The following is a 12287-nucleotide window of genomic DNA, read 5'->3' on the forward strand; positions in this document are numbered from 1 at the left end:
CTGCTTTGAGGTCACTCTTCATTCCTTCCCTGTCCCTCTCCCCCACAAGTTGCTCACTCCCAGCCCTGCCAGCTCACAAGGCACCCCCAGAGCCAGTAGGTGGTGCAGAAGTCTTCCCAGTAACCTTGTTGGCACAGTCTAGCAGAGCGGTGTGAATGTCCTTGGCACAGGCAATCTGGGCTTTGATGACTGCCAGGTACTGAGGATAGGGTAGGCTGTCAGGCTGTACTGCATCTGGCTTGGTTGCTGTGGGCACCAGCGTGGGAGAGTGCTTGGCACTGTCGCAACTCTGTGATAGGCACTCATGTGCCAGGCGCTGTGGACAGGCAGGCAAGGTGCAGCATCAGCCTCATTCTGGGTACTCCCAACCCTGCCCCAAGAACCAGCCTAGGGTAGCATGCAGGCTTCTGAACTCCTATGTACTTGCTCTATCCAAGCCTTAAATGCAGCATTTTGCATGGCCCACCTCCTCTCATTCTTATGCCCTCTTGGGGCTATCTCATCCCCACACACTACTCAGAACCCACCTCTGCACTGATGATAGTACATGTATGTCCCCAGCCTCCCCTGAAATTCCAGAGCTCTGACGCTCTCTCCGCAACCCCAAACTGCTCCTCTTCCTGGGTCCCTGTCTAACTAATGACCCAACCACTCCAACTAGAGCCCTGGGCTGCATCCTGGAGGCTCCTCCTCTCACAACCCATCAGTTCCATGGCTGTACAGAAACCTGAGTAGCTCATTTGCCCTTCGCCAGAGCCTTGCCCATTAAATCCTGCCATGGCTGTCTCCTTGAAATCCCAGCCTCCACCCTTGGCCCTTTTAACCCATCCCTCATTTGGGAGCCAGAGGAATATTCTTTAAAATGCAATGGATCATGTTCTGAGAGGTTGCAGGTTTGATTCCCGGTCAGGACACATGCCCAGGTTGCGGGCTCGATCCCCAGGAAGGTGCATGCAGAAGGCAGCTGATCAATGTTTCTCTCTCTCTCCCTTCCTCTTTCTCTAAAGAGAAATAAAAACATAAAATAAGCCCTCGCTGGTTTGGCTCATGGATAGAGCATCGGCATGTGGACTAAAGGGTCCCAGGTTCGATTCCGACAAAGGGCACATGCACAGGTTGCAGGCACGATCCCCAGTAGGGGGCGTGCAGGAGGCAGCCAATCAATGATTCTCTCTCATCATTGATGTTTCTGTCTCTCCCTCTCTGAAATCAATAAATTAAAAAATAAATAAATAAATAAACCCAAAAATATAAAATAAAATGCCCTAGCCAGTTTGGCTCAGTGGACAGTGTTCACTTGAGGACTGAAGGGTCCCAGGTTTGATTCCCGGTCAAGGGCATGTGCCTCTGTTGCAGGCTCAATCCCTGGTCGGGTGTGTGCGGGAGGCAAACAATCGATGTGTCCCTCTCACATAGATTTCTCTCTGTCTCTCCCCCTCCCATCTACTCTCTCTAAAAATCAATGAAAAAAAATCCTTGGGAGAGGATTAAAGAAAACAACAAAAAGCAATGGGTCCATGTTCTTCCAAGCTTGAAACCCTGGATGGCTTCCCAGCACCCTTAGGGCTGTTTTCAAAATTCAACAACATTGGAGCAACCTCCCCTTCCTTCCCTCAGGCCATATATATATATTTTTTAAATCTTTATTATTGAAAGTATTACATAGGTCCTCCTTTTTCCCCCATTAACCTCTTCCAACCTGCCCCCATTCCCCGGCCGCCTCCTACCCCCCGGGCCATATTTTGCTTTCTTTTCTCCTAAACTCTAAGGGTCCCCATGAGCCTTGCTACTGGGGGTGCAGTGGGCTTTAAAGCCTCTCCTTTTGCCTCTTAACTTTCCTTTCTGAGTCTAGGCATCCCAGTCTAGGTTTATTCCCATTGCTATGATCTTGCCTCTTTTATCCTAATAAATCTTACCACTAGCACTTAAAAAAAAAAAATCAACAAACCCCAATGCCAAATACACCTCAGTCAGACTGTATTTCATGACATTCCTAAAGCAAAAGCTGTTCCTTTTGGTTGGAATACCTTTCTACCACTACCAGTCTTCTCAAACTCTGACTTTAAAATCTAATTCAAAATAATGATGACGATGATACTACAAAAACAATGATGACAACATGATACTACAGGAAACATTTGTCATGTGCCTAGTACATGCATGAACTTGCTGAGTTTCTCCTGAAAATCCATTTTCCTAGGGAGGAACCCATGGGTCAGAAGTAGAGGTTGGAGGTCCATCTGATTTCAGATGCTGTGCTCTTTGCTACTTGCCCTCTTCTCAATTCCTGCCCCTCTTCAATTTTTGTTACTGCCTCGCCTCTAATCTGCTCTCTACCAACAGCCTTCCCTGAGCCACTCTCTCCCTGGCACCACCCCAGGCAGGGTTAGATGCCTTTTCTGGGCTTCCACAGCCTCCTGAGCTTCCCTGATTTTAATTCTGACCTCTCTAACCGTGTCCCCAACCCCATCTGAACCCTGAACTCTGAAACCGAGGCTTCTCCCATCACAACTCTTAGTGCTCTGAGCCATCATTATTTGGGGACGTATGTCACCGCACTGAACTGGAAGCTCTGTGAGGGCTAAGATCAGGGCAACACCGGGTGCCCAACATCAACTGAAGCACAGGTTTGGCTCACAGCAGGTGCTCACTGTGTGTTGTGTTGACTGACTGAGAATTCCTGAAGACCCAGGGATTGAGTTAGGGTTGTGGTCACCCCGTGTCTAGGAAGCCGCTTACCAGGCAGAGTTCCAGCTGGTCACAGAGTGCGTAGAATTCCTCCAGACACTTGTCAAAGCGCTGTATGGGTCCGTCACTGCTTTTTCTATAGCCCGGGAAAAGAAGGAGACTGAGGGATGATTTTCAGTCTCTGGGACATGAGTGTCTACGCAATCAAGTATCCATCAGGAAATCAGGTAAAGGCACAGGTTCCCAGAGGCAGGCACTAGGGGATTGGCAGTAGTAGCAGAGGGAGAAAGAGCAAGGCCAGGAGCTAGGGAACCGGGCTTGAAAATAGGAGGAAAGGAAGGTGAGTGGGTGGGGCTTGGGGAATGAGTTTCTAAGAATGGGGTGGACATGGATGGAGATCCTGGGAAACGGGAATACACTTACTGTCCGTTGTCTATGTTAGTGTTCTGAATCAAGTTCTGGGCTGCAACTTTCATCAAAGTCTAGTTTTAAAAAAAAAGATGCGGGAGATGGAGAAAGAGAAGGGGACACGTGTGGTACTCTACACTCCTCAGACCCAATCTCAGGCCTCCTCTTCACTTGCCACTTCTCCTCCTGTAACTCCAGAGTAACTCCCGTTTCCATTTCTATAGCTTTAAATAAACACCTGTATTTTCCCAGCGGCCCGCTGTCATCTGGGGTTCTCGTCAATGACCTCCCGACATACCTTAGGGTCCCCCCTCATCCACCAATCACAATCAGAATCTCTCTGTACAAGCCGTCAATTCCTCAGGCCTTAACGACCAGAGCCCGGCGTCTCCTTTAAACTCCCTCCCACTCGAGTTCTGGCCAATCCCAGGCTCAACACTCGCATTGCTCCCACGAAGACCAAGTCTCACCTCACCCCTTTTCCCTTTGCCTAACGCTCCTTCTGCTCGCTGCTTCCCTAAGCAGCACCCCCGTCTGCCTCCTTTGAGTCAGAGAACCAAACCCCGCTAGCGTCTAGCAGCTCTCGGCGGATCACCTGCAGACTCTCCTTCAGCTGTGGGATGAGCATCTTATACCGCTGCACAGGGTCGAAGTCTTGTTGCTGTTGCTGCAAAAGCCCGCTCTGGGCGGACCCCACCAGTTGTGTAGGTGGCTGCGGTTGTTGCTGGGTACCCAGGCCACCAGCTGAACCTGGACCCGACACACCAGCAGCGGAAGAAGTCGCTGGAACCTGCGGCTGAGACGCAGCCATTTTCCCCACTTAGCGCGCCGGAAGTGCGTCATAAGTAAGTCACAAGTGCGTCTTCAGGTTTCTTTTTAGCGTCTTCCGCTCCAGGCCCGGTTTGCTAGTTAGCGCCACTCAAACAATTCAGCCAATGGGAGGAAAGAAGGCGCTTCCAAGACGTGATTCCCAAATCCTACGTCCCTTACTAAAGATACCTATTCACCAATCACAAAAGCCTCTTCTCTCGCTCCGCCCCTTTCCCAGCTGCTGACCAATCCGGGTGTGGGTTTAACCCGGACTCTATTTCCCAGAAGACTTCGCGGCTCTGTCCGTGCCCATTCTCCTGGCGGCGGTTGGTGGGTCCGCAGAGTCGGCGGCTGCGCGTTTACCTGTCTCCCGTGGAACTCCTCGCACTGGCCCACCTCATCCCGACGCTGGCCTCACGGACCGGGGCGCCGGCCCGAGCGCTGCCTCGGATTAGGTGTCGGTCGAAGTCGGCAAGCCCCAGCTTGTCTCCCCGCGGCTCGGCCAGGTCCGGACTGCTGTCGCCTCGTCGCCATGGCGCCCACCATCCAGACCCAGGCACAGCGGGAAGATGGCCACAGGTAAACGCTTCACCTTTTAGCTTTATTGTCTGTCCAGGTTTCGGCGAGGCGGGGGGTCGGGCTCAGAGTCTACTTCTAGCGTCGCTAGCCCCCCAGGTCTGTCCGTGACGTCACGGAGCACTCAGAAGAGAGGGGTTTCTTTAGGGATGGGGTGTTGTCCCTTTCCCCGCCCAATGGAGTTCGAGAATTAAACTCTTGGAGATTTTATTCAGAAAGGCAATCCTCTTTTAAAAACTTGGAGATGCCCCCTTCACTCCTGTCAGTTTCGTCTTCTCCTTCTTTCTACCAATGTCTCTCTCTCTCTTACCCACCAGGCCCAATTCCCATCGGACTCTGCCTGAGAGGTGAGCCCCATTCTGTTTTCCTAAAAGGGGTGGGCCAATGGGGGGTGGGAAACAGGTGGGCAGCAAGGGCCAGTTTCCACACCCAATGTATCAGCGGTTTTTATTTTTTTATTCCCAAACCCCCATCCTCCTCCCCTTTGGCAACCGTTAGCTTCTTCTCTATATCTATGGGTCTGTTTCTATTTTGTTTCGTTTATTCATTTGTTTTGTGTGGGGTTTTTTAGTGGAATCATGTGGCATTTGTTTCTCTATTTCATTTAGCATAATACCGTCTGGATACACCCCTGTTGTCCCAAATGGCAAATTTTTATTCTTTTTTATTGTTGAATAATATTTCAATATATATATTGAATCTTATTTATCCAGTCATCTATTGATGGACATCTAGGTTGCTTCTGTATCTCAGCTATTACTAGTAATGCTGCAGTGAACGTAGGGTTTAATGTTTTGAGGAATCTTCGTATTGTTTTCCATAGTGGCCGTGCTAATTTACAATCCCACCAACAGTGTATGAGAATTCCCTTTTCTCCACATCCTCACCAGCATTTATTTGTTCATTCTTACAGGTGGTGACAATCATTGTGGTTTTAATTTGCATTTCCCTGATGATGTTGAGCATCTTTTCATATGTCTGTTGGCCATCTGTTCGTCCTCTTTGGAGAATGTCTATTCAGGTCCTCTCCCTATTTATAAATGGACTAGTGGCCCGGTGCATGAAATTCGTGCACAGAGGAGAGGGTTCCCTCAGCCCAACCTGCACCCTCTCCGATTGGGGATCCCTTGGAGGATGGCCGACTGCCCGATTCCTGTGGGTTGGGCCTAAACCGGCAGTTGGACATCCCTCTCGCAATCTGGGACCGCTGGCTCCTAACCGCTCACTTGCCTGCCTGATTGCCCCTAACTGCCTCTGCCTGCCTGCCCCAACCCCTCTGCCTGCCTGCCTGATTGCCCCTAACCTCTCTGCCTGCCTGTCTGATCGCCCCCAACTGCCCTCCCCTGCCAACCTGATCTTGCCCCCAATAGCCTTCCCCTGCCAACCTGATCTCGCCTGCCCCCAACTGCCCTCTCCTGCCGGCCTGATCTCGCCCCCAATGGCCCTCCCCTGCTGGCCTGATCTCGCCTCTCAACTGCCTTCCCTTGCCGGCCTGATCACCCCCAAGTGCCCTCTCCTGTAGGCCTGATCTCGCCCCCAACTGCCCTCCTCTGCTGGCCGATTTGGTTCTAATTGGTCAGTTTCTATGCCAGTCAGTGTCAAAAGCTCCGCCTCCTAGGCAGCCATTGGCTCCTCACAGTTCACCCACATTTGGTTCTGATTGATCGGTTTCTATGCCAGTCAGCGTCTCTGGGCCTATCAGCAGGGCCTGATCAGAGGTGGGGCTGATCAGCAGCCTGGGTGGAGGCCTGGAGAGAAATGGAGGCGCGGCTGCTGGCAACCGCAGGGAGAGAGAGAGAGGCAAGTGCTGATCAACAGCTGCCACAACGGCTATGGATCAGACCCTGCTTTTCTCTTCAGGACTCTCACCGGGCCTGATTCACAGCCCCCTCAGCAGTCAGTGCTGGGTCACCATGCCTGCAGCCACAGCAGTCAGTGCTGGGTCGCCATGGCAACCCAGTGCTGATGGACCCAGGGTTTTTATATATTAGGATTGTTTTTGTGTGTGTGTTCGTGGGTTTTGTTTTTGTTTTGTTTTGATAAGTTGTATGAGTTCCTGATATATTTTGGATATTAACCCATTATTGGATATATCATTTGTGAAAGTCGTCTCTCAGTAGGTTGTATTTTCATTTTGTAGATGGTTTCTTTTGCTGTGCAAAACCTTTTTAGTTTGATGTAGTCCCATTTGTTTATTTGTATTTATTTATATTTTAAATTTATTATTATTTTTCAATATATTTTATTGATTTTAGAGAGGAAGGGAGAGGGAGGTAGAAACATCAATGAGAGGGAATCATTGATTGGCTGCCTCCTGCACACCCCCTACTGGGGATTGAGCCTGCAACCTGGGCATGTGCCCTTGACCGGAATTGAACCTGGAACCCTTCAGTCTGCAGGTTCTATCCACTGAGCCAAACCGGCTAGAACTATGTTTTGGCTTTTTAAAATATATTTTTATTGATTTCAGAAGGAAGGGAGAGAGAGAGAAAACCGTCAGATGATGATAATCATTGATCGGCAGCCCCCTGCACACCTCCCATTTGGGGACTAAGCTTACAACCCAGGCATGCGCCCTGACAGGGAATGGAACCTCGACCTCCTGGTTCATAGGTCGGCACCCAACCACTGAGAACACTGGCTGGGCGATCTATGTTGTTTTATTCTAGTACCATACTGTTTTAATTATTGTAGCTTTATACCATAGCTTATCAGGGAGTATGGAACCATCTTCCACTTTGTTCTTTTTCAAAATTTCTTTGGCTATTTGGAGTCTTTTGTGGTTCCATAGAAATTTTAGGATTCGTTATAGTTCTGAGACGAATGCCATTGGTGTTTTAATAGGGATAACATGGACTCTGTAATTTGCTTTAGGTAGTAAGGACATTTTAACAATATTAATCCTTCCAATCCATGAGCAAGGTATGTCTTCCATTTATTCACATTTTCAACTTATTTCTTCAGTGTCTTACAGTTTTCTGAGTACAGGTCTTTTATGCCTTTGGTTAAATTTATTCCTAGGCGTTTTATGCTTTTTGATGCAATTGTAAATGGGTTTTTCTTAATTTCTCCTTATCATTTGTTATTGGTATGTAGAAATGCCAGATTTCTGTATATTGAGTCTGTATCCTACAACTTTACTGAATTCATTTATTCTAATTTCTTTTTGGTGGGATTATTTAGGGTTTTTTATATGTTGTATGTCATCTGCAAATAATGAGAGTTTTACTTCTTCCTTTCTGATTTGGATGCCTTTTTTTTTTTTCTTTTTCTTGTCTGATTGCTGTGGCTAGGATTTCCAGTACTCGTTGAATAGAAGTGGTGATAATGAGCGTCCTTGTCTTTTTTCTTTTAAAATATATTTTATTGATTTTTTTTTACAGAGAGGAAGGGAGAGAGATAGAGAGTCAGAAACATCGATGAGAGAGAAACATCGATCAGCCGCCTCCTGCACATCCCCCAACGGGGATGTGCCCGCAACCCAGGTACATGCCCTTGACCGGAATCGAACCTGGGACCTTTCAGTCCGCAGGCCGATGCTCTATCCACTGAGCCAAACCGGTTTTGGCGCTTGTCTTTTTTCTGATCTTAAAGGAAAAGTTTTCAGCTTTTCACCATTGAGTATATTAGCTGTGGGTTTGGCATATATAAGCCTTTATTGTGTTATGTCCCTTCCATAAGCACTTTGTAGAGTTTTCATCATAAAATGATGCTTAATTTTTAAAAATAATGTTTTTATTGATTTTAGAGAGAGAGGAAGGGAGGAGGATGGAAACATCAATGAGAGAGAAACATTTATTGGCTGCCTCCTGCACACCCCTGTCTGATTGCTGTGGCTAGGATTTATTATATATCCTTGTCTCCTTTGGTGTAGATTAGCCCACAACCTGGGCACATGCCTTCACCGGGAATTGAACTGGTGACCTCTTGGTTCATGGATCGATGCTCAACCACTGATCCACACCGGCCAGGCAAAATGATGCTTAATTTTATCAAACACTTTCTCTGCATTTATCCTTTTTTTTTTAACTTGATGTGTCAAATTGATTTACTGATATTGAACCATCTTTGCATCACTGGGATAAATCCCACTTGGTCATGGTGTATAACCCTTTTAATGTATTGTTGAGTCCAGTTTGCTAATATTTTGTTGAGAATTTTTGCATCTCTGTTCATCAAGAATATTAGCTAGTAATTTTCTTTTTTTGTTGTTAATCCTCACCCAAGGATATTTTTCCACTGATTTTTAGGGAGAGTGGAAGAGAGAGGGAAAGAGAGAAACATGGATGTGAGAGAAACACATCTATTGATTGTCTCCTGCACAAGCCCACAACTGAGATATGTGCCCTTGACTGGAATTGAACCTGGGACCCTTTGGTCCGCAGGCTGACGCTCTATCCACTGAGCCAAACTGGCTAGGGCTCTTTTTTTTTTTTTTTTTACTTTTTATAAGAGTTTATTTGAGCCAAGCTAACATGCAGGAGAGCAAGATCTCAAATGCTCCCTTTTTTGTAATGTCTTTGGTTTCAGTATTAAGGTAATGCTGTCTTTGTAGAATGAATTTGGAAGTGTTCCTTCCTTTTCAATTTTTGGAGATAGTTTAAGGATTGATGTTAACTCTTTGAATGTTTGGTGGAATTCACCTATGAAGCCATTTGGTCCTGGACTTTTATTTGTTGAGAGTTTTTTTTTATTACTACTTCAATTTCATTGCCAGTAATTGCTCTGTTTAGATTTTCTATTTCAATCTGGTTCAGTCTAAGGAGGTTATTTCTAGAAATTTATCCATTTCTTTTAGATTGTCAAATTTGTTAGCCTATAATTGTATTTTTTGAGTGACTCTGTTTATCTGTGGTGTTGGCTGTACCTTCTCTTTCATTTATGATTTTATTTGGGTCTTCTTTACTAAAGGTTTGTTAATTTTGTTTATCTTTTCAAGGAATCAGCTTTTAGTCTAATTGATGTTTTTTACTGTTTTTAAAATTTCTATTTATTTCCATTCTGATCTTAACTATTTCCTTCCTTCGGTTTACTTTGAGTTTTATTTGTTCTTTTCTAGTTTCTTTAGGTATAGAGTTAGATTGTTTATTTGGATTTTCCTTTTTAAAAGATTTTTAAGAATTGACTTTTTAAAAAATATATTTTTTATTGATTTCAGAGAGCAAGGGAGAGGGAGATAGAGATAGAAACATCAATGATGAGAGAGAATCATTGATTGGCTGCCTTCTGCACACACCCCTATTAGGGATCCAGCCTGCAACCCAGGCATGTGCCCTTGACCAGAATAGAACCCAGGACCCTTCAGTCTGCAGGCCAATGCTCTATACACGGAGCCAAAATGGCTAGGGCAAGAATTTATTTTTAGAGAGAGAGAGAAACATAGATGTGAGAGCGAAACATCGATTGGCTGCTTCCTGTATGCCTGCTGCTGGGACATGTGCCCTGACTGGGAATTGAACCAGCAACCCTTTGGTGCCCAGGATGACATCCAACCAAGTGAGCCATATTGGCCAGGGCTATTGGGATTTTTCTCATTTCTTGAGGTAGGCCTGTATAACTATGAGCTTCCTTCTTACAGCTGCTCTTACTGCATCCAATAAATCTTGAAAAGTTGTTTTCTTTCAACATATTATGTTGTTTAGTCTCCATGTATTTTTTTTCCTAGTTTTCTTCCCGTAGTTGATTACTAGTTTGATGATATTGAGGTTAGAAAAGATGCTTGATAATGATTTCAATCTTTTTGAATTTGAGGCTTGTTTTGTGGTCCTAGTCTGAAGGGTGTGCCATGTGCATTTAAAAAATGTGCATTCTGCAGCTTTTGGGATGAAATGTTCTATAAATGTCCATTAAGTCCATCTGGTCTAATGTGACAGTTAAGGCCATTATTTCCCTATTAATTTTGTGTCTCAATGAACTTATCCATTGATGTGAATGGGGTATTAAAGTTACCTACTATATTTTATTACTGTGGATTTCTCCCTTTATGTCCATTAATATTTGCTTTATATATTTAGGTGCTCCTATGTTGGGTATGTAGATATCTACAATTGCTTTATTCTCTTCTTGGATTTACCCTCTGTAATTATGTAGTGTCCTTGTTTGTCTTTACATTTTTTGTTTTAAAGTCTGTTTTGTCTGATATGGTTATTGCTACTCCAGTTTTTAAATTTTATTTTTTTTGCCATTTGAAAACAATAATTTATTGCTTTATCTGCCCTCCTGCTATATAATGAAATTTTCAGTTCATTTCTGAAAAATAAATTGGCCAATAAATTCATTTTGTTCTGCTTCTACTTTACACAAGGCTTCATATTCAACCCGATACCTTTCAAGCTGCATTTTCTTTTCTGCTATTAGTCCTTGGAATTGCTGCTGTTGGGCTTCTCTCTGCTTTGCTATAGATTTGAGCAAATTCTGAGCTCCAAAGGCCTTCATCTTCTCCTTTTCTGTTTCTTTTGCAAGTTGGTCAACAAGCTCAAGTAAACCAACTACTAGTATTTTCTGAAATTGGCCAATTTTGTCCACAAAGCCCTTCCTTGAGCTCTATGGTCTGGTAACCTCTGGTTCCAACACCCGCAGCTTGTTTAGTTCATTAAAGTGTAGCCCTGCTTCACCCAGGATGTCCTTGGCCATAGCTTCCGACCCTGCAACAGTGGCAAACAGCCCAGGCTGAAGTTGGCAGGTAGTTTCTCTCTGGTCCGCGGCAGCGGTACCTGGCCCACCAGTCTCAGCTGCTGCCATGGCTACAGCAGTTTATTTTTATTAAAAATTTATAGCCTGGCTGATGTGGCTCAGTGGATTAAGCGTCATCCAATTCCCAGTCAGGGCACATGACTCGGTTGCAGGCCCAATCCCCAGTAGGGGACGTGCAGGAGGCAACTGATTGATGTTCTCTCTCATAGATGTTTCTATCTCTTCCTCTCCCTTCCTCTCTATCTACAAATAAATAAAAACATATTTTAAAAAAACATTTATATTTACTGATTTTTAGAGAGAAACATTGATTTGTTGTTCCACTTATTTATGTATTCATTGGTTGATGTGTCCTGACTGGGGATTGAATCTGCAACCTTGGCATATCAGAACAGTGCTCTAACCAATTGAACTACCTGGCCAGGGATCCAGCTTTCCTTTTGTTTCTATTTATATGGGGTATCTTTTTTCCATCCTTTCACTTTCAGCTGGTATATGCCTTTTTTTCTTTAATATATGTTTTTTTATTTCAAAGAGGGAGAGGGAGAGAGTTACAAATATCAATGATGAAAAAGAATCATTGATCTACTGGGGATTGAGCCTGAAACCCGGGCATGTGCCCCGAATGGGAATCTAACCACGACCTCCTGGTTCATAGGTCAACACGCAACCATTGAACCACACTGGCTGGGCCGGTATATGTATTTTTAAAAACATGTTTTTTTATTGATTTTAGGGAGAGGGAGAGATAGAAACATCAATGAGAGAGAACATCGATTGCCTGCCTCCTGCATGCCCCCTACGGGGGGATTGGGTCTGCAACTCAGGCATGTGTCCCGACTGGAATTGAACCCGTGTCCTCTTGGTGCATGGGTCAACGCTCAACCACTGAGCCACACTGGCCAGGCATCAGTCTGTATATGTCTTTCAATTTGAAGTGAGTTTCTTGTAAGCAACATGTAGCTGTGTCATGTTTTTGTTTCTTTTTTGCTGCTACTGCCACCACTACCCTTGTTGGGTCATTTTTTTTTTAACTTATTGTCTAAAGTTTTACATATGTCTCCTTTTTCCCTGATTGACCCCCCCACTCCCCCAGCCATTCCCACCCTGGG

At 45.2% G+C, this 12287-nt stretch overlaps 2 protein-coding genes and 1 pseudogene across 5 annotated transcripts in view; 1 reads left to right on the plus strand and 2 right to left on the minus strand.

Moving 5' to 3' along the window:
* On the minus strand, nt 1-4047 carry MED29 (mediator complex subunit 29). The gene is made up of 4 exons (XM_005868822.2): nt 3692-4047; nt 3112-3170; nt 2740-2824; nt 1-316 (listed from the first exon to the last, which is right to left on the minus strand). Exons 1-4 carry the CDS (start codon nt 3905-3907, stop codon nt 74-76), a joined length of 603 nt encoding a protein of 200 aa, XP_005868884.1. The 5' UTR covers nt 3908-4047; the 3' UTR covers nt 1-73.
* Nucleotides 4048-4192: 145 nt separating this feature from the next.
* Nucleotides 4193-12287, plus strand: part of PAF1 (PAF1 homolog, Paf1/RNA polymerase II complex component) — a 12860-nt gene continuing 4765 nt past the window's right edge. The window contains exons 1-3 of one of the 4 annotated variants that reach the window (XM_005868823.2): nt 4196-4485; nt 4800-4829; nt 10497-10511. In XM_005868823.2, coding sequence (XP_005868885.1) covers nt 4439-4485; nt 4800-4829; nt 10497-10511 — 92 coding nt within the window. In that variant the 5' untranslated portion in view covers nt 4196-4438. Of the gene's footprint in view, nt 4486-4799; nt 4830-10496; nt 10512-12287 lie in introns of all 4 variants that reach the window. The other 3 variants (XM_005868824.2, XM_014541755.1, XM_014541754.1) reach the window with 3 other exon arrangements.
* On the minus strand, nt 10694-11296 carry LOC102259906 (annotated as a pseudogene).

Source organism: Myotis brandtii, unplaced genomic scaffold (assembly GCF_000412655.1).
Source record: "Myotis brandtii unplaced genomic scaffold, ASM41265v1 scaffold277, whole genome shotgun sequence".
Lineage (NCBI taxonomy): Eukaryota > Metazoa > Chordata > Mammalia > Chiroptera > Vespertilionidae > Myotis > Myotis brandtii.